Source organism: Cervus elaphus, chromosome 7 (genome assembly GCF_910594005.1).
Source record: "Cervus elaphus chromosome 7, mCerEla1.1, whole genome shotgun sequence".
NCBI classification, from domain to species: domain Eukaryota; kingdom Metazoa; phylum Chordata; class Mammalia; order Artiodactyla; family Cervidae; genus Cervus; species Cervus elaphus.
Genome location: NC_057821.1, coordinates 14,724,496 through 14,748,911, shown reverse-complemented (window position 1 = coordinate 14,748,911; position 24,416 = coordinate 14,724,496). Strand labels below are relative to the sequence as shown.

The 24,416-nt window shown below is 40.6% G+C and overlaps 1 protein-coding gene across 1 annotated transcript in view; it reads left to right on the top strand.

Annotated features, from left to right (window-relative positions):
- Positions 1 to 11,356: 11,356 nt before the first annotated feature.
- Positions 11,357 to 24,416, top strand: part of KIF6 (kinesin family member 6) — a 393,563-nt gene continuing 380,503 nt past the window's right edge. The window contains exons 1-2 of the mRNA XM_043907375.1: positions 11,357 to 11,499; positions 18,428 to 18,537. Of these exons, the coding sequence (XP_043763310.1) occupies positions 11,434 to 11,499; positions 18,428 to 18,537 (176 nt within the window). The 5' untranslated portion in view covers positions 11,357 to 11,433. The remainder of the gene's footprint in view (positions 11,500 to 18,427; positions 18,538 to 24,416) is intronic.

The window sequence follows — 24,416 nt, the reverse complement described above, 5'->3', positions numbered from 1 at the left end:
GCCCACAAAAAAAATAGTCGAGTCTCAACCACAGTGAGTACGTAGTGTTATAAGCAATAATGATAGTGTGGAGTAAGGGTGCAATAGGGTGTTTGGGGAGCTAAGGGCTCGCAGAGCTGGAGTGCGGTATGGAGTCTGAGAGGATCCGTGTGTAACAGGGAAGAGCCATGCTCGACTCCATCTTGGATCCGTTCCTTTTACTTCAACCTTTGCTTTTTGTTGCTTTTGTTATTATAATCACTAAAAGGATGCTGTCTGTAGCTAAAAGTGTACATAATGGCCTGTATCTTGGAACCTTGCCCCTCTGCTTGAATGTTAAACTAAGGTGCCTTTGTTCGGTTCACAGAGAGACATTCTGACCCTGCCCACCTGCGAATGGCTACAGAAAAGAAGAAATTAACACATCCCCTCTTGATGTTGGCCAAGCCAGGAGATAGTTGGCAAGACTAATGGCGTTTTTACTTCACTTACTCACCTCCTCCCCTTCTTGGTTCTGTAAGAGAAAATGGCATCCTGACCCTGATAAGATGGCTCAAGCCCGCCATCTTTTTGGATATCTGGCTTTCTGCAAGGAGTCGCTATTCCTCGCCTCAACACCTCATCTCCCAGCCATCGGCCAGTCACACGAAGAGCAGAGTGAGCTTGGATTCAGTAACAAGGAGAGGTTGCTCAGAGAAAGTGAGGTTTCACCTGGGCCTGAATACTGAGCAAGGGCTGGGAAAAGAGGCAGGAGAAAGCGGCAAGAGGCTGTGTACTTTAGGAAACATTCCTTTTTTTCTGGGGACTAAAGCTCCTGGGAGAGCCCTTTACTGAACTGCCAGAGACTGCCTTTGTCAAACTGTCAAACAAACCCTTTTCAAAGTGAAACAAAAGAAGGTGAATAAACATTTAATTGGTCGTTTGTAAATAGCGCATTCTTTTTAAAATGAAAAACAAGTTTATTCCAAGATTCATTAAATGCTTCCCAGACATCCTGGATGAAACTCACTGACTTAACAATGGGGCTCCTTTGCTTCTATGACTTATCGCTCTGTTTCTGTTCTCTTCCAATGACACCGAAGTAAAAGCACTCTCTTTATCGCCCTGGGAAATTGGTAACCATCTTTTTGTGCCTGAAGAAAGAGGGTTCAGAAATGGAAACGGTGATGCTGTATTTGCTTCTCTTCCTCCTGTTCAGTCTCTACCCAGTCTGCAGGCTACCTTTGTTCCCCGGGCTGAGAGAGGAGAAGGAGGAGGATTTTTGCCTTGGAAATATGAACCTCAGATAAAAAATTTCAATTGTAGGGGTTTTATTTTATTGATTCCTTGCAATGAGTTATGCATGCGCTCATTCATTCATGAGGCATGTAGAAACCTCTGGTATGTGTGTAAAACCTTATTAGTCACTGGGAATACAGAGGCAGAAGCAGGAAACAGTTGAAGTTTTAAATAATCCCTGGCATGAATGGAGGATAGATTTGTACAGGCAATATTGACAGGACAATAAATGCTATTACAAAGGGACACATAAGACGTAGCTGCTCAGAAAAAGGTCACTAACTTTGCCGAAGGGAGATGAGGGTGATGGCCTTTATAGAGCAGGTGGCATTTGAGCTGGGTCTTTGAAAGGTGGGTTGAATATTCTCAAGGAGCATTGTGGAAACAGTAGGGATGACACAGACAAGGGCGCAGAGGCATGCAAAATCATAGCAGGCTTGGGAACTGCAGAAAATCCGTGATAGGAGTAGGACAGGGGAGGAGGGGTGCGGAACATGATAAGGGATGCGAAGTTGATGTAAAGACAGTTTGGGATCAGGTTAAGAAGGCTCTTTGGACTCGGTTTTATTCATAACAGAGAAGGATTGGTGGCTTTCAAACAAGGAGTGACATGAACTGATTTGCACCTCATAAAGATAATCCAGTAGCAGGTGTAGACTATGAAATAAAGGGGGAACAAGATTATAGGCAAGAAGAGCAGCTAGGAGACCTCTGCTCACTGTCACAAAGAATGGATAGTCACATTAAGCACACATGGAGTTGACCAGAAGGAGACAAAAGTGGTTTAGGAGGCAGGATCACTGAGACTTGGAAACTGGCTATCTCAGAGGCAGAAAGCAGCAGGGAGCAGCTCTGAGGTCAAACCTGGACAACTGGTCTACCACGTTGTACTTCCAGGATGTACACACAAAAAGGTATCACTCTGGAACTGCAAAGCTTAAACAGGTTCTGTGGCGTGTTGGGGGATGAAAGCCATGCTGCAGGGGTTGAGAAACAAATAGGAGATGAGGAAGTAGATATTCGGGTACATGCAATGGCTAAACAGCTAGATCCAGGATGGGTAAGTTGGATTGTTGGACTTAGTGGCAATAATAACACATGAGGGACTTCCCTGGGGGTTCAGTGGTTAAGAATCCTCCTTGCAATGCAGGATACGTGGGTTCGATTCCTGGTTGGGGAACTAAGCTCCAACATGCCCTGGGGCAACTAAGCCAGCACATCACAAATACTGAACCCTTGCTCCACAACTAGAGCGTCTGTGTGCTGCAATGAGAGATCTCATGTCCTGCAACTAAGACCCAACGCAGTCAAATAAATAAATAAAGCACTCGATGAAGAAACTCTGCTATGAGAGCCATTTTCTTTTCTTAAAAGTTATGCTATGTGTTGGTAAGCATTTCCTGAATTCTGAAATATGCAGGGAAACATATTACAGTAAACACCCGGAGGAGATAGGACAGGGTGGGTAATTTACTTAGAAGAGAGGCATTCTGGAGCTATTTTTAACTCAGCCCATCCCTTGCTTCATTGGGACGCTGGTGAAACATTCAGGTTGTTTATGAGGAGCCTGTATATAAATACACAAGCAGTCATATTTTCCATTCAAAACTGGAGGCTCCACCAGCCTTGCCTCTGGGCCATGGTACTGTCATTTGCTTCATATGCTACACTCTGTAATCCTGCGAGAGCCTGGGCTGTAATTCCATATGGCTGGCCACCAGCTTCCAGCCATAAGTGACTTTGATGTTGCTGCTCAGGGAGAGCCCCAGGAGAGCTGCAGGAAGAGGATCAGACAAAGCAAGAGGAAAGGGGCCTCTGCCTCTGAGCCAGAGGGAGATGAACCCGAGAGAGGTCCCAGTATAACGTTGCAAATCTGCATCCACTGTCTGATAGGGAAAGGGAAGCCTTGCAAGTTTACCAATCCTGGTGATTCCCACTGCGATCTTATAAACCCAAGTGCTGGTAAAGTTTATGAGTTCCATTCTGCTCTGTATGCAGACACGGTTATGTTAATGAAGTTATGCTTTAAATTAGCTGAACATATTCTCAAAAGAAAATTCCTTGCTGAAATTATATATTACAGATTTTGTGGTACACTTACTCTGCAATTTAATGGCATGTTGTTATTATTCTGCACTTAATGAGTACCAGAAAATGTTCTATGTGTTCTCCACTTGATTCAGAAACAAGTGAATAAACAGCTTTTTTATTCTCCCAGGTATAAGCGGATCTCTCTGATAATGACCATACTGACCATTCGTAAGACTGATGAACAAGAGCTCAACTGAAAAAGGGATTTCTAAGGAAGAAAAGCATCCACTACCAAAAATATGCTTTCTTCTTCAGCTTTCAATTCCTTTCCATGGAATCCTCAGTGAGGGACACTCAGGAGTCATGAAGGAATCATGCCCAATATCCTCTCCATCATCTTCAAACACATTCTTAAGTTCTTATTATGGATAACAGCAGCTTTCAAGAGAGTAGAGAGAGAGTTTACATTGGCTGACTTTTTATTCTATTAATAATGCTATTTACCAATAAGCAACCCATTTCATTACTCTTGCCTGGGAAACCTCATGGACAGAGGAGCCTGGCAGGCTACAGTCCTTAGTGTTGCAGAGAGTCAATCACAACTTACAACTAAACAACAACAACTAGTAAGCAGCAAAATTCTGGTTCCTTGTCTTGCCCCTTGGAGTGAGTTAATGGGAGAAGATCTCAGTCAAATACTTTCTGTCCCATTTGCGGGGACCCTACCACCTCTGTCTGAACATGCTTGCTCATCTGACACAAAAGAGGACTGCTATGTCAGTGAAAGATTTTTGAACAAACCATCATAAATCCCCCAAAGTCACTGAATAAAACAGAAGGGGAAGTTTACTTCAGCTAGGTAATTTTATGTATGTATTCAATAATATCAAAATTACCAACCCTAAAATTTTAACCAGTCCCTCTTCAGACCTACAAAGAAGATTAATGCATTTTATAGTTGCAGTATCAACAGCTAAAGAGCTGGTTGAAAATTAGTACTAGGTCACAGTTACAATTTTTCTTAAAAAGCATACAATCAAACACACAAAACCCAACTAACTTGCTTACAGACTAATTCATTTCAGGCACAGCCTTAATTTCTTTCAGATTTGAGGCTTCTAAACCTTGGCTAATTTGCCTATGCAATTATATGTTATTTTGACAACTGCAGAACTCAAGAATCTTTTGAACAATTTGAAGGGATCTTAATTCCCACATTTAAGCAAGTGGATAAGGTGCAAATAATAATACCAAGTATCATTCTACTTGCGGGAAAGACATTGTAACTTGGGGATTTAATCTCCAATTTAATACTCATTAGAACCATCTGTTTGAGATTTAAGTAAACCTGTCAGAGGTTCTGGGCCTGCCAGTTACCGATGACGATTATACCAGGAAAAGAAACCAGAGGTTGCAAGCTGGGGACTTATAGTTGTGCTTTATTTAGGAAGCCTTGTGCTTTAACCATTTTAAATGTGAATGTTTTTAGTTGTGGGCACTTAGTCTCCAGATCACATGACTGCAGTCTATTGTCATATATCTATCTGTCTGACATGCTTACTCTATCAGTCTGGGCCCAGCAGATGCAAGTTTGTAATCCCTGGTGTATCTCCTATACATATATATGTTGAAGTTTCAACTCTTGAGGAGATGTTTACAATCAAAAGAATACAGACCAGGAACTTAATGGTGGTCCATTGTTTAAGAATCTGCCTGACAATGCAAGGGGACGTGGGTTCGATCCCTGGTCCAGGAAGATCCCACATGCCTCAGGGCAGCTAAGCCCACACACCACAATGACTGAAGCCCAGGCATCTAGAGCTCATGCTCCACAACAAGGGAAGCCACCACAATGAGAAGCCTGGGCACCGTAACTAGAGAGTTATGATTGCCGCAACTAGAGAACATTTGCACAAAGCAACAAAGACACAGCACAGCCAAAAATAAATGTATAAATAAAAACTAAAAAAAAAAAAGAATTCAGAAGTCAGAATCTTTTGGGTATTGAGCATGCACCCTAGAATAACAATTTTACATTCATGGCCACATGTGATCTTTCCAACTCAGTGACATAGCTATTTATTATCCAATCCATCCTCATGTATTGGATGAGGTAAATGAAACTTAATAACATAAGTAATCCACCCTGTGTCACACCCTTAGGTATGAGAGAAGCAGGACCTGAACATATACTTCCTCCCCATCAATGCATTTGATCATGTGGCCGGGTGCTCAAGACAAGACGTGCCCATTTTCTGTATGCGGCACCCATAGGGATCTCTCTGAAACTCACAACATTCCTCCATGTCAAAGGTCTCTTACCTCTCTAACCAACCTAAATTCCATGATTCAACACTTAAAATGAGCTTTTTTGAATGCTTTTGGTTTCCTGGCCTCTTGCATCACACCATCTTGGTATAATGCCCATTATTCACCTGGGGCAAATACATATTATCTTCTCTCTGTCCTATACCTTCAACCTCTCCTTCTGTATTGGTTTCACCCCCTCATATACAAACAAAAGACCCTTCCTTCCTACCATGTTCCTCCAGCTTTCACCCTGTGTTTTGCTTCTTTGCAACCCTTTGCCGGTTTCTGGAAAGGTAGCCTCTCAGCAGCCTCCACTTCCTAGCCTCCCCTTTACTTCCCAGCCTCCTGTAATCTGACTTCTGACCCCATCACTCTATTGAAGCTGCTGTCGAGGTTACCAGTGACCTTCTAATTGCTAAACTGCAAGGACATTTTTCAGGGCATCCTCTTTAGTATCCAACACCATTGGACACTTCCACTCTCCTCCTGGTTTACATGTGACAGCATCTGCCTTTCTGCCTCAGAGCATCACTTCAGCTGCTCCTCCAGTCTGCTGTGCAGTCTCGCTTACACCACCAACCATAACTGTAATGTTTGCAGCCTTCTTCCTTGTGAATAACTCGATCACTTTCTGGGGGAAAAAAAAACAACCCTGGGAGGACTCCCCAGTCCGTATTTTCAGCCACAGCTTCCTCCTAAAATTTATCCAGTTACGGACGGAGGTCCCACAGGTACTTGAAATTAAGCATGTCCTTGACTCGTTATGCTCCTCTTTCCTGCTCTAATCTATGTTACCTGTCCAGGTGAGTTACCTGTCCAACTGCCCAATCTTTCCAACCCCCCCAAGCTTTATTACAGTATAATCAAAAAATAAAATTGTATATATTTAAAGTGCACAATGTGATGATTTAATATTGGTATACATCGTGGAATATTTACCACAATCAAGTTAACACATTCATCACTTCACATAGCTACTTTTAAATTTTTTTGCGGTGAGATCACTTAAGATCTATCCTCTTAGAAAAATTCCAAGTATGCAATAGAGTATTATTAGCTACAGTCACCATGCTGTACCATCAGGTCCTCAGAACTTACTTATCTTATAACTGAAACTTTCACCAGCATCTCCCCATCCCCCACCCCATCCCAGTCCTGGGTAACCACCATTCTACTCTGTGTTTCTATAAGTTTGACTTAAAAAAAAATCCATATATAAATGATACTATACAGTGTTTGTCCTCTGTGTGGCTTATTTCACTTACCTTCATCTATGTTATTACAAATCATGACTTCTATCTTTTTATGGCTGAATAATACTCCATTGTATATACACATGCCACAACACCTTTGACCATTTATTTCTGGGTGGACAAAGGTTGTTCCACTTCTGGGAATAAACCTGAAGGAAATGAGACCAGTATCTTGAAGAGACATCTGCATCCACATGTACCCAGCAGCATGATTCACAAGAACCAACATATAAAAACAATGTAACAGCCCAATCTTGAGTCATTTCTTCCTTTCCACTTAGCACCAGGTGAAAAAAACTCTTAAAATCGTTTCATAGTTGGTTCTCTCCTGTTCTCCAGCCTTGCTACTGCCCCACCTGTTCATTCCCCATTCTCTATTTTTCATTTTTTAAATTTTTTTATACTAGTTTACATACAGTATAATTTACCCTTTTAAGTATATAGTTTTATGACTTTTGACAAATGTACACAGTAATGTTGTTCAGTCACTAAGTTATGTCTGACCCTTTGTGACACCACAGACTTCAGCACACCAGGCTTCCCTCTCCTTCACTATCTCCCAGAGTTTGCTCAAATTCATGCCCACTGAGTCAGTGATACTATTTAACCATCTCATCTTCAGCCTCCCCCTCCTTCTCCTTTTGCCTTCAATCTTTCCCAACATTAGGGTTTCTTCCAGTGAGTTGGTTCTTTACATCAGGTAGCCAAAGCATTGGAGATTCAGCTTCAACATCAGCCCTGCCAGTGAATATTCAGCGTTGATTTCCTTTAGGATTGATTGGTTTGATCTCCTTGCAGTCCAAGGGACTCTTAAGAGTCTTCTCCAGCACCACAATTCAAAAGCATCAATTCTTTGGTGCTCAGCCTTCTTTATGGTCCAACTCGCACATCCGATTATGATGACTTAAGATGTTACTGTACATGTAATCAAAACTAAAATCAAGATGTGAAACGATTCCATCACCCTCCAAAAACCGCCATGCTCATCTGTAGTCACTCTCTTTCCCTACCCCCAAGCCCTTAGCAACCACTAACTTGGTCAGTGATTCTATCCCTAAAGTCTTGCTTTTTCCAGAGTGTCATAAAAATGGAATTTTAAAGTGTGTAACTTTGAGTCTGGCATCTTTCACTCAGCATTATAAATTTGAGGTTCAACTATGTTGTTACAGTCATCAGCAGTCCATTCCTTTTTATTGTGTGGACGTACCAGTTTGTTTATCCATTCAGCAGCTGAAGAACATTTGCCTTGTTTCCACCTTTTGGCAATTGTGAATAAAACCATGATAATCATTCCTGTTTACCTTTCTGTGTGAACATCAGTTTTCAATTCACTTAGGTAAATGCTGAGTTGTAGGATTGCTGGGTTACATGGTAAGTATATATATAATGTTATATTTAAGAAACTCAAAAGCTGTTTTGCAAAGTGACTGGTCCATCTTGCATCCTCTCCTGCTATGTTTGAAAGTTCCAGCTGCTCTGCATCCATGCCAGTTCTTGTTAGTGCCAACTTATTTTCTTTTTAGTCATTCTAAAAGGTTGTGTAATGGTGTATAATGATTGTGTTTTTAATTTTTATTTCATTATAATTATGTTGAATATCTTTTCATGTATCTGCCACCCTTATAGTGGAAAGTGTCTGTTTAAATCTTTGACACCCTTCTTTATAAAAATAAATGGGGTAGTTTGTTTTCCTATTTATTATTAGGTTTGAAGAATTTCAAAGTATTCTGGATGCAAGGCCTTTATCAGGTATGTGTTTTGCAAGACTGTTCTCCCAGTTTGTGGTTTGCCTTTTCATTCTCTAAGAGTTTCTTTTTAAACCTTTTTATTTTGAGATAATTGTAGATTCACATGCAATTGTAAGAAATAATGCAGAAAGATCTGGCATCCTCTTCCCCCAGTTTCTCCCACTGGTAACACCTTGCATAACTATAGTACAATATTATAACTGAGGAATGAATGTTGATAAAATCCCTCCATCTCATCCAATGTTACTAAACTTTCAGCTGTTTATATGTAGCATGTGTGTGTGTGTCTCCTCCTGTGTGGTGCTATCACATATGTAGATTTCTGTGACCACCACAGTCAGGATAAAGAACAATCCATCACAAAGATCCTTTTATAGCCACAGCCACCTCCCCCTACTCTGCCTCTCTGACCCCTGGCAACCACTAATCTGATCTCCATCTCTATAATTTTGTCATTTCAAGAATGTTATATAAATGGAATCATACAGTATTTGACTTCTGAGTCTGATTCCTTTCCCTCAGCATAATTCCCTGGAAATTCATCCACGTAGTTATATGTGTCAGTAATTTCTTCATTTTAATCGCTGACTAGTATTCCACAGTTTGTCTGGCCATTCAGTAGTTGAAGGACATAGGGGTTCCATCCAACTTGGAGCTACTATGAATGAAGGTGCTATGAAGACTCATGTTCAAGCTGCTATGAACACTTTCTGTTTGTTTTTGTTTTTTTTAATGAAAGAAAGTGAAAGTGTCAGTCATTCATTCGTGTCTGACTCTTTGAGATCTCATGGACTGTAGCCTGCCAGGCTTCTCTATCCATGGGATTCTCCAGGCAAGAATACTGGAGTGGATTGCATTCCCTTCTCCAGGGGATCTTCCCCACCCAATAATCCAACCTGGGTCTCCTGCATTTTTTTAACATTTAATTTTATATTGGAGTATAGCCAATTAACAATACTGTAATAGTTTCATTTGGACAGCAAAGGGACTTAGCCATACATATGCTCATGTATAGATTTTTGTGTGAACATGTGTTCATTTCTCTGGGATTAATACTGAATTTTATAATAGCTACATCTTTAGTTTTGTACAAAACTACTCAATGGTTTTCTAGAGTGGTTGTACAATTATCCACAATATGTTTTACACTTTACATTCCTACCAGTAATACACTCCCAAGTGATTCAGTTTCTCTATATCTTTGTCAGCATCTTGTTTTGTGGCTATTTTTAATTTTAGCCATTCTGAAAACCATGTAGAAATATCTTATTGTGGTTTTTTAACATGTATCACCTTGGTGGATACATGTGGAACAACTTTTCATGGGTTAACAGTATCTTTTGAAGACTCCATCTTTTCTTTTTATTATTTTCTTATTCTTTTCCAGATTTACTGAGATACAATTGACATATAAGCTTAAAGTATATGATGTGATAAATTGATCATGCATATATTGTGAAATGATTATCACAATAAAGCCACTCAGCAACTCTATCACCTCACATAATTCCTTTTTTTCCTGGTAAGAACATTTAAGATTTACTCTCTTAGCAACTATATAGCCAAAGTTTCCATGCTGTACTAAGTCCCCAGAACTTATAACTGGAGCTTTTTACCCTTTGGCCAGTATTTCCCTATTTCCCCCACTTCCTGGCCTCTGGAAACCACCATTCTACTCTCCGTTTCTATGAGTTCAACTTTTCTAGATTCCACATGTAAGTGAGACCATACAGTATTTGTCTTTTCCAACATATTTCACCAAGCATAATACCCTCCAGTTCCATCCATGTTGTTAAAATGGCAGGATGTCCTTATATTTTTGGCAGAATAATATTCATATATACATATACACCCCCATTATAGATATAAAACATAATATATACAATAATATTCATATATATATATCACATTTTCTTTTTCCATTCATCCATTAGTGGGCATTTAGGTTGGTTCCATATCTTGGTTAATATTTCTGGTGCATTTGGGAGTGCAACTATCTCTCTGATTTCAATTCTTTTGTATATATACCCAGGAGTGGAATTGCTGAATCACATGGTAGTTCTATTTTTAATTTTTTAAGGCCCATGTACACTGTTTTCCATAGTGACTGTACCAACTCACATTCCCACCAACAGTGCACACCAGAGCCCATCCTTTCATGACAGGATTATGGCGTGGGAAATAGTCCCCCTTCCTCCAGTTTTGGCCTCTTCCAAAATAGAACTAGATAAGGTGCCCTTCCACAGGACTCGGCTTTACCCCGTCTTAACTTGTGATTTCCCATTAAAATTCTGTCTCCTTCATCAGACTCTAATCTCCAAGTGGACACCGGAAGTTTTTGCTTAGCTCAGAATCCCCAGGCAGTACATTGCTGTCACAAATCAAGTGCCATCTTTTCAATAAATTAATAATAAAAAACAGAACTTCAGTGCTAAAAAGAGGTGTTGGCAGAGAGAAAGAATGGATTAGAGAACGGGCAAGGCATAACGGTTGTCACCCCATTAACCACTCTCCAGTTCAGCTTTGGCTCTAAGCCAGGTGCCAGACGTGACCACGCGCACGCGCAGCTCTCTCTCCGCGTGGCCCCGCCCAGCCCTCGGCCCCGCGCCCGGCCCCGCCCCCGGCCCCGCCCCCGTCCTAATCCTTCCCTCCGGGCCTTCCCCGTCAGCAACCAATTGGGGAGAGGAGGCGGTCCTGGTTGGCGCGGTGCTCCATGGGTAGTGTCCCTAGTTACTGTTGCCAAGGCTACGGCTTGCCTGAGGCAGAAGGAGTCAGAAGTTTCGGGAGCCAGTGCGTGAGAGAGGTCAAGGGTCAGTGCAAGAGCCGAGAAGGAGATGGTGAAGCAGACGATCCAAATCTTCGCCAGGGTGAAGCCCACTGTCCGGAAGCAGCAGCAAGGGGTACGGGTCGGAGCAGCACGGGCGCCGGCGCGGCGGGGCCTCTCAGGCCGGGGGAGGGGCGGCACGCGAGGGTCCCCGGCCCGGGTGAGGGCTTCGGCGCCCGGCGCGGGATGCGGCCAGGCGTCCAGCACACTCGGTTCTAGCAGTGGAGCAGCCCACAGACGCCAACACTTTGCTGTCAGGGGGCGCGGACAGACAGGCACTCAGCCCGTTTCCATCCGACGCAGACCTGCGGGCCCCGATTAACCTGCACGGAACCACCTGTGTACTCCGGGAACACGTGTTCACGCAGCTGCAGACCCGTGCACGCACATGTACATCTGCGTGTATGCGTGATCATAGGCTAGCCTCAGCTGTGCGCCGTTATTGCACTTTTCTCGAAAACAGTCACGCAGCTCTGCCCACCCAGGTGCTTTCAAACTTCTGTTTCACCCTCGGGCAAAACGTGCAAGCCAGAGATAGTGTCTACACACGTCTAAGATGTTACGGATGATAGATACAGATAGAGACACGCAGAGCCTACACGGTGGTTCTCACGCAGTGGGCCCTTAGGGTTTTTTGACTATATTGTCATTCTGAACATAAACGTTGACATACACTCGTTGCAGATGTAAACAGGTATGTATGCAACTTACACAAAGAATGTACATACCTTTTATTTTGAAAACATTAACTGAGCATTTACTTGGCGTTTCCTCAAGGATGCTAAGCTCAGACGTGTACAAAGGAGGCTAAGGCGTGATCCTACTCTGAGCAGAAATACTTTGAATGCTCCTCAGATGTTTCAAAACATTGTTTTCTTTCCCTGGGAGGGAGCGTATTCATTCTTACCCCTTAGATCCTTTGTCTGCATTATCCCTGAGTCTCATGAAAACCCTGCAAGGCTGATGTTTTCCTCATTTTATAGATGAGGAAGCTGAGTCTCAGACAGGTTAAATAATTTGGCTCAGCCAGCCACCTGGTGAGTGGCAGAACCCTGATTTTATTTTATTTATTTATTTTTTTATTATTTTTTTTTTCCAGCGGGTTTTGTTATACATTGATATGAATCAGCCATGGATTTACATGTATTCCCAATCCCGATCCCCCCTCCCACCTCCCTCTCCACCCGATTCCTCTGGGTCTTCCCAGTGCACCAGGCCGGAGCACTTGTCTCATGCATCCCACCTGGGCTGGTGATCTGTTTCACCATAGATAGTATACATGCTGTTCTTTTGAAATATCCCACCCTCACATTCTCCCACAGAGTTCAAAAGTCTGTTCTGTATTTCTGTGTCTTTTTTTCTGTTTTGCATATAGGGTTATCGTTATCACCTTTCTAAATTCCATATATATGTGTTAGTATGCTGTAATGTTCTTTATCTTTCTGGCTTACTTCACTCTGTATAATGGGCTCCAGCTTCATCCATCTCATTAGGACTGGTTCAAATGAATTCTTTTTAATGGCTGAGTAATATTCCATGGTGTATATGTACCACAGCTTCCTTATCCATTCATCTGCTGATGGGCATCTAGGTTGCTTCCATGTCCTGGCTATTATAAACAGTGCTGCGATGAACATTGGGGTGCACGTGTCTCTTTCAGATCTGGTTTCCTCAGTGTGTATGCCCAGAAGTGGGATTGCTGGGTCATATGGCAGGTCTATTTCCAGTTTTTTAAGAAATCTCCACACTGTTTTCCATAGCGGCTGTACTAGTTTGCATTCCCACCAACAGTGTAAGAGGGTTCCCTTTTCTCCACACCCTCTCCAGCATTTATTGCTTGTAGACTTTTGGATAGCAGCCATCCTGACTGGCGTGTAATGGTACCTCATTGTGGTTTTGATTTGCATTTCTCTAATAATGAGTGATGTTGAGCACCTTTTCATGTGTTTGTTAGCCATCTGTATGTCTTCTTTGGAGAAATGTCTGTTTAGTTCTTTGGCCCATTTTCTGATTGGGTCATTTATTTTTCTGGAGTTGAGCTGCAGGAGTTGCTTGTATATTTTTGAGATTAATCCTTTGTCTGTTGCTTCATTTGCTATTATTTTCTCCCAATCTGAGGGCTGTCTTTTCACCTTACTTATAGTTTCCTTTGTAGTGCAAAAGCTTTTAAGTTTCATTAGGTCCCATTTGTTTAGTTTTGCTTTTATTTCCAATATTCTGGGAGGTGGGTCATAGAGGATCTTGCTGTGATTTATGTCGGAGAGTGTTTTGCCTATGTTCTCCTCTAGGAGTTTTATAGTTTCTGGTCTTACATTTAGATCTTTAATCCATTTTGAGTTTATTTTTGTGTATGGTGTTAGAAAGTGTTCTAGTTTCATTCTTTTACAAGTGGTTGACCAGTTTTCCCAGCACCACTTGTTAAAGAGGTTTTCTTTTTTCCATTGTATATCCTTGCCTCCTTTGTCAAAGATAAGGTGTCCATAGGTTCGTGGATTTGTCTCTGGGCTTTCTATTCTGTTCCATTGATCTATATTTCTGTCTTTGTGCCAGTACCATACTGTCTTGATGACTGTGGCTTGGTAGTAGAGTCTGAAGTCAGGCAGGTTGATTCCTCCAGTTCCATTCTTCTTTCTCAAGATTACTTTGGCTATTCGAGGTTTTTTGTATTTCCATACAAATTGTGAAATTCTTTGGTCTAGTTCTGTGAAAAATACCGTTGGTAGCTTGATAGGGATTGCATTGAATCTATAGACTGCTTTGGGTAGAATAGCCATTTTGACAATATTGATTCTTCCAATCCATGAACACGGTATGTTTCTCCATCTGTTTGTGTCCTCTTTGATTTCTTTCATCAGTGTTTTATAGTTTTCTATGTATAGGTCTTTTGTTTCTTTAGGTAGATATACTCCAAGAGCTAACACCTATCTTACTCAAACTCTTCCAGAAAATTGCAGATGAAGGTAAGCTTCCAAACTCATTCTATGAGGCCACCATCACCCTAATTCCAAAACCAGACAAAGATGCCACAAAAAAAGAAAACTACAGGCCAATATCACTGATGAACATAGATGCAAAAATCCTTAACAAAATTCTAGCAAACAGAATCCAACAACATATTAAAAAAATCATACACCATGACCAAGTGGGCTTTATCCCAGGAATGCAAGGATTCTTTAATATCCGCAAATCAATCAATGTAATACACCACATTAACAAATTGAAAGATAAAAACCATATGATTATCTCAATAGATGCAGAGAAAGCCTTTGACAAAATTCAACACTCATTTATGATTAAAACTCTCCAAAAAGCAGGAATAGAAGGAACATACCTCAACATAATAAAAGCTATATATGACAAACCCACAGCAAGCATCACCCTCAATGGTGAAAAATTGAAGGCATTTCCCCTGAAATCAGGAACAAGACAAGGGTGCCCACTCTCACCACTACTATTCAACATAGTGTTGGAAGTTCTGGCCACAGCAATCAGAGCAGAAAAAGAAGTAAAAGGAATCCAGATAGGAAAAGAAGAAGTGAAACTCTCACTGTTTGCAGATGACATGATCCTCTATATAGAAAACCCTAAAGACTCTACCAGAAAATTACTAGAGCTAATCAATGAATATAGTAAAGTTGCAGGATATAAAATTAACACACAGAAATCCCTTGCATTCCTATATACTAACAATGAAAAAACAGAAAGAGAAATTAAGGAAACAATACCATTCACCATTGCAACAAAAAGAAGAACCCTGATTTTAATTAAGGATTTTTTTATTCCAAAGCTTTTGGGACAAAACCTTTCTGCCTCAGAAAATAAGGATATAGGCAACGGCCATCTGAGTCATATTCATGAGTCTCTGGAATGGGTATATTTTTAATAATATTTTATCTCTACTCCATTATCTACAAAGAGTGTATGTATATATGTAACAACATTTGCGGTTGTCTAGTCATTAAGTCGTGTCTGACTCTTTTGCGACCCCATGGACTGTAGCCCACCAGGCTCTTCTCTCCATGGCATTGCCTAGACACAAATACTGGAGTGTGTCACTATTTCCTTCTCCGGGGGATCTTCCTGACCCAGGGATCAAACCAGTATCTCTGTCTCCTGCATTGGCAGGTGGATTCTTTACTACTGAGCCACCTGGGAAGCCCATGTAACATCATGTGAAGTGAAAGTCGCTCCGTCGTGTCTGACTCTTTGCGACCCCATGGACTATAGAGTCCATGGAATTCTCCAGGAAAGAATACTGGAATGGGTGGCTTTTCCCTTCTCCAGGGGATCGTCCCAACCCAGGGATCGAACCCAGGTCTCCCTCCTTGCAGGCGGATTCTTTACTAGCTGAGCCACAAGGGAAGTCCATGTAACATCATAGCAGCTCATAATTTAAGATTTGCCTCATGTAAATTTATATATTTAAAACAAGGAGAATATAGTGTCTTGTCATTGTTTTCATCTTCAGTCTTTTCATTTGTGGAATACGGTTAGGAAAAGATGCATGAAAACACTCTAAGTGTGGCATTTAAAAAATTTAAGGAATATAGACTATGGAAAGCAACCATTGAGTATCTTCCCATTTTTTCTCCTCTTACATTCTCTTACAAGGTTTTTTTTTTAAGTACATCACATATAAAGATTACCCCCACACCCACATTTTCCCCCATTCCCACCCCCAGATTCTTAGCTAAAAATACTGAACCTGTCTATATTGACTCAGCAGTCAGAAACAGGTGCTTGGATGTGATCATGTGACAGGATGGATAGAGGTGGGACTGAGGGGGGGAGTTGATAGAGAACGTTGGATTTGACTTGAACTTCTTTCCTTAAAGTGCAGTCTTTGTATTTTTTAAATGTGCCTTCTTTTGCATTTCTTCCGTGAGATTCTGTGGAGTGTCTTGTTTGCTATTCCATGAAATATTTTTAGGTATCATATTGTGCTTTAATAATGCCAGATTCTTACTGAGTTGCAACATTATGCCATGTACAGAAAAATCACGGAACACAGATGAACGAGTTTTGAATTAGTGTATCCCTACCCTTCCTTAGAAATCCCACTGTTAGCACCCTGTACTTTTGCTACCAAAGATTGTGTGGTTGTTTCACTGATTAGATATACCCCTTGTAGCATTAAACTAAGAGTGACTCAAAGGTATTTTTTTTTTCTTCTTCATTTTGTGGCTCTGTTACTTCATTAATCATACTCCCTGAGACCCTATAAATCAAATGATGATAATTTATAGATTAATATATTAAAAGATACATAAGATGACCCTCTGTGATAATTTTAACAGTAGCAGTGCTTTTCATTTGCATAGTGCTTTGTATATTTTGAAATATCTTCATATTCATCCTTGCATTTGGTTTAATTGTCTCCTATTAAAGAACAGCTCCATCTCAAATATTTTTATGACTAACAGTAGAAAGCCAGTCTATTAGACTAAACAAGTTTTCTTGTTGTGGACTTTTCTTAATGCCTCAAAGAATGGCTTTATGAGAGGAGTGGAAAGTCACTGTTCCTACTCTGTTAATAGTTATTGGCCCTTTTTGTCTTCTGAGTACTGTTACAGGTTTTTAAAAAATGTATGGCATCCCTCACTCCTGTATGCTTTTTTGTCTTACTCACCCTTTCACTCACCTGTCTAACCGTTAACCTTTTTAAGAAAACAATGTAGTGCCCTATAGAATATAATTTTTAAATGTCTCTTGAGAAAATCTAACCAGAAAACCTTGGACCTGATGCCATAACTTTCTATGAATAATTTTATTTTACAGCATGACTTTTCTTACATGAATTCCTCACATTTTAAATGAGAGAGCTCAATAAAAATCTGCTTAGGAAAATTATTCAGACTTTCTGAAGATTTAGGTAGGCTTTTTACTTATTTCAGAATATGACTTTCCCCCCATAATCAAGCATCTAAATGGGTCTTAAACAGGAAGTATTGCTTGTTAGAAAGAATTTTATTTCTTGGTGAAAGACAAGAAGTCTTTTTTAAAAACCTCTAAACCTAATGACTAACATTTTTTATGGTGCATTACAAAATGCTTCCATTTCCATGACATCATTTGATCCCCACAGCAATCTTGTAATGGAGGTGATTCTGTTTTCTTCATCTTATGTATGTACTGAGATGCTAAAAGTGGTGACTGGTCACACAGCTGGTAAATTGAGATCAGTGTTAGACGCAGGTCTTTGGACATCAAATTGTAGACTTCTGTTTATTCCCTATGATCTGTTTATAGGCTGGACTCTTGCTTTTCCTGGACAATAAGTAAAGGGGTAGATAACCAAGAAGAGAATCAGAATATTACAGTTGTAAAGGGGGTTGGTTAAGACCCTTCATTTCCCTATCTGCTTAAAGAGGTTAAGTGATTTCTCTCAGGTCATTTTCTAATTAGTGGCTGAACTGGGAGGAGAACCTAGAAAATGACATCAAAGACGTGAATTACATGTGTCTTTTGAAACCACATGTCTTTTATCAAATGCTTAAATATGTCTCATGGAAACTCGGACTTCTTTGAACATAACTTGAATTAGGGCATTCTTGTGAGCTCTCTGAGAAGGCTCAGACCCAGGCCTTTCATCTCTGTGTCTAGCATTTTGTAAATGCTGAGAAATGCTTATTGGTTGCAGTAAAATGTTAATTTCTGGCACATAATTCCAAAGCAATACTTAGAGAATATGTTGTTGTCAGGGCTATTACTTTCTCAACAATGGAGACAGACACTCAAAGACTCAAATTTGAGTATTAGATCATTCAAAGAGGATCTGAGCTTTGATCAGGCATTGATTTAGGTTTTATTTTTTGTTCAGTTCCATATATTTGTTTGAGTGTGCTCAGAGTTTAAACAGGAAAATTATCCAAGTTGTGTTATGACTTTTTATCTGAAAAGTACAGTTGTTAAAATACTATTACAAAACATGTCATAATAACATGGTTATTGTTCAAGTTGTAATTTTATCATTTTATATTCATTTATTGTCTTCATATTTGCAGATTTATTCCATAGATGAAGATGAAAAATTAACACCTAGCTTGGAAATCATATTACCTCGTGATTTGGCAGATGGATTTGTGAATAATAAGCGAGAAAGCTACAGATTTAAGTAAGCTTTCCTTTTTTCATCTTCAGTTCTGTTTTACTATTGAAGTGACTCTTGTACTGCTTTAATATCCACTGTGAAATCATTGGTATCATTTCTTGGGGAGAATGTAGTACAGTTCTCTATCTTATCTAGTAAATAGAATTCAAGTTGTCTTTTCACTACTGTGCCAAGCATTATAAAGGGGGTATATTTCTGTATCCAACAGGCTATCCTAAGATCCTACCCTTTTTTTAAAAAAAAATTACATCTGTTTATCAAGTGTTATCTTTTCCTTTTTGGCCCACTTTTAGGACATTTAATGCATGACTAAAATTTATTAAAGATGACAACTTAAGGAACAATCTGTATGCTGAATAGGTGAGCTTTCTTAATAACATAAAAGGTATAGTGACCTCACATGTGCATATGTACACTCTGTGCCTGTACTGTCTATGGTACCAGCCACTAGCCACGTGTAGCTCCTAAGTACTTGAAATGGAGCTAGTCTGAATTGAGATGTGCTGTGAGTATGAGATATATCAAGGGTTTTTGAAAGAGTACTCTGAAAAAAGAATATAAAATAGCTCAATAATTCTTTTCATATTAATTACACAGTAAAGTGATAAAATGTTGAATATATTGTGCTAAAATATATTATTAAATTTAATTTCACCTGTTTCATTTCAGTTAAAAAAATGTGGCTAGTAAAAATTTTAAATTACATATATACTCATACTTATGGGTTGCATTTTATTCTCTGGCACAGTGTTGAACTGCAAGATTCAGAGGAAAAGCAACATTCAGCCACTCCCGGATTTTCATCAGTGCCTTTGGTCCAAATAACTCTCCTGGTAGGCAGGCCTTAAATTTGGAGATTACAGCCATTCCATACTGTCTTTATTCTCCAGTTTCAGATGGCATAATTTCTTTTAATATCCCCACTTTTAATTTCTGGAGAAGTTTGAGCCCAAGTTAAACCCATATTTAATCTCTGGGCCAAATGAGAAGGGAATAGCTACCCACTCCAGTATTCTTGCCTGGAAAATTCCTTGGACAGAGGAGCCTGGCGGGCTACACTCCATAGCATCACAAACAGTTGGACACGACTGAGTGACTATGTATGGTCCTGCTGAAGGTGTCCTAATTGCCCTCTTGTGTTCCTCTCTAGGCTGTTCTGCATGGGCCTTAATTTGAGACCATTCCTGCCCTTGCCCATGGATAGAACCACCTCAGATACTTTTTTGTGTTTCTCTCTCTCTACTTCTTGTTTCTCCTCCCTCCTCATGATGATGATGATGATGATGATGATGACTTTGTCTGATAAAGATTCTCTTTGGTCTTCACAACTCCCCCCTTATGTCTATCATGGTTATCTCTCCCGCCACCTCCACATCTGTGTCTTGTGTCACCTTTTACAGTAAGGACAGCAGAATGACTAGCCCATGGTTGCATGGTGAGGTAGGTCTAACCTTGTCTTTGTGGCTCCTCATTGCCTTATATTCTGTCCTTTAAGGAGTAGCCTCATAATACACGACTTACTTTTCTGAAGGGGGCATTCTCCCGTTGGTATAAGCATGCAACATACCTTACTAGCGATGACTTAATGACAGCTGGGCTAGGCCTGTCTCCACAAAGCCACAATTTCCTAAAACATTGTATTCAGCTTGATTCTGTTTGATTGCTAAGAAACAATTGGCCATGTCCCTATCTTTTGGCCATTTCCAAAGTATTCTGTATGTTATGCAGATATAAACAGTGTATTTTCACATATGCTTATTGAAAAAGTGCTGTTTGCTTATTTTTAAATCTCTTGATCATTCTTCCTAAACATCTGAATTAAAAATCTTTATTTTATTTGATGTAATAAAGTAAGATTTATTTTCATAGGAAGATATCTGATTACATTGCTGAATGAATTAAATTCAGTTACAAATAGAGAGTGTATAGTATGATCCATATACATGAAATAAGATTAAATTTGGAAAACTAAAATTAAAGGATTTTTTTTTTCTTCATGAGCTTCCCAACATCCATTGAGCTTTCCAATTTCCATTATGTTATCCTCACAAGTCAGAGAATAGGGAATAGCTTTCAATTTGTGTCACTTATAGGATGATAGAAACAAAAAAATATTGGCTTTAGTATTTTAAATAAAGAAATTAGGAAATCATGTATGTTCAGAGATAAAATATTTAAGCATTTTAAAGGCTGTTTTCACCCAAGAAAATTCGTGCAGTCAGTGAATCTGTATTACCCATCCACTACGTGCTGCTTTCATGGTGGGAATACAGCAAGGATGCACCAAATTTCTGCTCTCAGGTGCTTGCATTTTAGTGGGAGAAGATAAATGGGCAGTGTGTGTGTGTCAGAAAGCTTGAGTACCATGGAGGAAAATACGTTAAGGGAAGGGGAATAAGGATTGCCGGGATGAGGGGCAGCAAACTGGAGGCATGGCTGCAGTTTTTCACAGGGGCTTCGGGGAAGGTGAACATTTTAACAGAAACTTGAAGGAGGTAAGGAAACCAGACACTCTGCTGTGTGAGGAATGGGAATTCCAATATCAGGATAGAGCAAAAATGAAGTTCCTGGGATGAGAGAGTGCCTGGCTTGCTTGAAGAAGCACAAGGAATGTGTGTGGCTAGAGGAGAGTGAGCAAGAGGGCTGGAGGGAGACGAAGGCTAAGGGGCAGCAGAGTGGTCAGCTACTTTGGAGCTTTTCCCGAGGTGCTCAGGGAAGGTAATGGAGGGTTGTGAACAGAAGACTGGACTAATTTCACTTATGTTTTAGCAGGATCATTCTTGCCAACGTGTAGATAATGGACTAAAAGAGGGCCAAGGGACACCAGGCAAGAAATTATGGTTGCTTGGGCCAGAGTAGTAGTGAGTGGAAATGTTGAGAAGTAATTGGGTTCTGCTGCGTGTGTTTTGAAGGTCAGGCGAGCAGAGTTTGCTGATGGGTTGGATAGAGTATAATGGAAAGAGAGGAGTCAAGCATATATTCTAAGATTTTGGACTGAACTTTGCAAAAGATAGAGTTGGCACTTACCAGGATGGAGAAGACCAGAAGAAGCTGGTTTGGCATGAGAAGTAATCAGCATATACCACATTTGAAATGGAGTGTAGGAAAAACCTACACAATCTTCCAATCTCAAAGAAGGGCAATGCCAAAGAATCTTCAAACTACCACGCAATTGCACTCATTTCACATGCTAGCAAAGTAATGCTCAAAATCCTTCAAGCCAGTCTTCAACAGTATGTGAACCAAGAACTTCCAGATGTACAAGCTTGATTTAGAAAAGGCAGAGGAACCAGAGATCAAACTGCCAATGTCTGTTGGACCATAGAAAAAGCTAGAGAATTCCAGAAAAACATCTACTTCTGCTTCATTGACTATGCTAAAGCCTTTGACTGTATAGATCACAGCAAACTGGAAAATTCTTAAAGAGAAAGGAATACCAGACCACCTTACCTGCCTCCTGAGAAACCTGTATGTAGGTCAAGAAGCAACAGTTAGAACCGGACATGGACAATGGACTGGTTCAAAGTTGGGAAAGGAGTATGTCAAGGCTATTTGTCATCCTGCTTATTTACCTTATATGCAGAGTTCAGTACAGTCGCTCAGTCATGTCCGACTCTTTGTGACCCCATTAATTGTAGCACGCCAGGCCTCCCTGTCCATCACCAACTCCCGGAGTTTACTCAAACTCGTGTCCATTGAGTCGGTGATGCCATCCAGCCATCTCATCCTCTGTCGTCCCCTTCTCCTCCTTCCCCCAGTCCCTCCCAGCATCAGGGTCTTTTCCAATGAGTCAGCTCTTTGCATGAGGTGGCCAAAGTACTGGAGTTTCAGCTTCAGCATCGGTCCTTCCAGTGAACACCCAGGACTGATCTGCTTTAGGATGGACTGGTTGGATCTCCTTGCAGTCCAAATGACTCTCAAGAGTCTTCTCCAACACCACAGTTCAAGAGCATCAATTTTTCGGCGCTCAGCTTTCTTCACAGTCCAACTCTCACATCCATACATGACCACTGGAAAAACCATAGCCTTGACCAGACGGACCTTTGTTGGCAAAGTAATGTCTCTGCTTTTTAATATGCTATCTAGGTTGGTCATAACTTTCCTTCCAAGGAGTAAGTGTCTTTTAATTTCATGGCTGCAGTCACCATCTGCAGTGATTTTGGAGCCCCCCAAAATAAAGTCTGACATTGTTTCCACTGTCTCCCCATCTATTTCCCATGAAGTGATGGAACCAGATGCCATCATCTTGGTTTTCCGAATGTTGAGCTTTAAGCCAACTTTTTCACTCTTCTCTTTCACTTCCATCAAGAGGCTTTTTAGTTCCTCTTCACTTTCTGCCATAAGGGTGGTGTCATCTGCATATCTGAGGTTATTGATATTTCTCCCAGCAATCTTGATTCCAGCTTGTGCTTCTTCCAGCCCAGCGTTTCTCATGATGTACTCTGCATATAAGTTAAATAAACAGGGTGACAACATACAGCCTTGACGTACTCCTTTTCCTATTTGGAACCAGTCTGTTGTTCCATGTCCAGTTCTAACTGTTGCTACCTGCAGAGTACATCATGTAAAATTCTGGGCTGGATGAAGCATAAGCTGGAATTAAGATTGTGGGGAGAAATATCAATAACCTCAGATATGCACATGACACCACTCTTATGGCAGAAAATGAAGAGGAACTAAAGAGCCTCTTGATGAAGGAAGGTGAAAGAGGAGAGTGAAAAAGCTGGCTTAAAACTCAACATTCAAAAAACAAAGATCATGGCATCAGGTCCTATCACTTCATGGCAAATAGATGGGTAAACAGTGGAAACAGTGACAGGCTTTATTTTCTTGTGCTCCATAATCACTGCAGATGGTGACTGCAGCCATGAAATCAAAAGACACTTACTCCTTGGAAGAAAAGCTATGACAAACACAGACAGTGTATTAAAAAACAGAGACATTACTTTGCCTACAAAGGTCCATATAGTCAAAGCTATGGTTTTTCCAGTAGTCATGTATGAATGTGAGAGCTGGGCAATAAAAAAGGCTGAGCACTGAAGAATCGATGCTTTCAAACTGTGGTGTTGGAGAAAACTCTTGAGAGTCCCTTGGACAGCAAGGAGATCAAACCAGTTACTCCTAAGGGAAATCAACCCTGAATATTCATTGGAAGGACTGATGCTGAAGCTGAAGCTCCAAAACTTTGGCCACCTGTTACAAAGAGCAGGCTCAGTGGAAAAGACCCTGATGTTAGGAAAGATTGAAGGCTGGAAAAGGGGACAACAGAGGATGAAATGGTGAATAGCGTCACCTACTCAACGGACACTAGTTTGAGCAAGCTCTGGGAGATAGTGAAGGATAGGGAAGCCTGGCATGCTGCAGTCTATAGGGTCGCAAAGAGTCGAACATGACTGAACGACTGAACAACAGCAATAACGTGACCTCCTAATAAATGAAAGGACCTGCTTGGAATCAGGAAACTTAAGTTATGTCTCAAGGCACACTGTAGATTAGCTCCAGGACCAAGAGTAGATTGCTTTATCTCTCCAGGCCTCCGTTTCTTCCTCTGGAAAGGATTAGATTAAACCTCTTAAACTGTATGATTTTATTTTGCTTTTTAGTGGCTTTCAGAAGACAGCTGATCATAATGAATTTCCAGATTATTGTATAGCTCTGTTATATAAAATAAGGTGTTTGAGAGTGATGATATTTGATGTTTAATGCACAATGTATGCTTTATTGAACCTCCTCCCATCTCTTTGGTTTACATGGTGGTAGATGTCATTCCCCTTAAGGAAGTGGGGTTGTGTATGTATGTTAGTCCCTCGGTCGTGTCTGACTCTTTGTGACTCCATGGACTGTAGCCCACCAGGCTCCTCTGTCCATGGGATTCTCCAGGC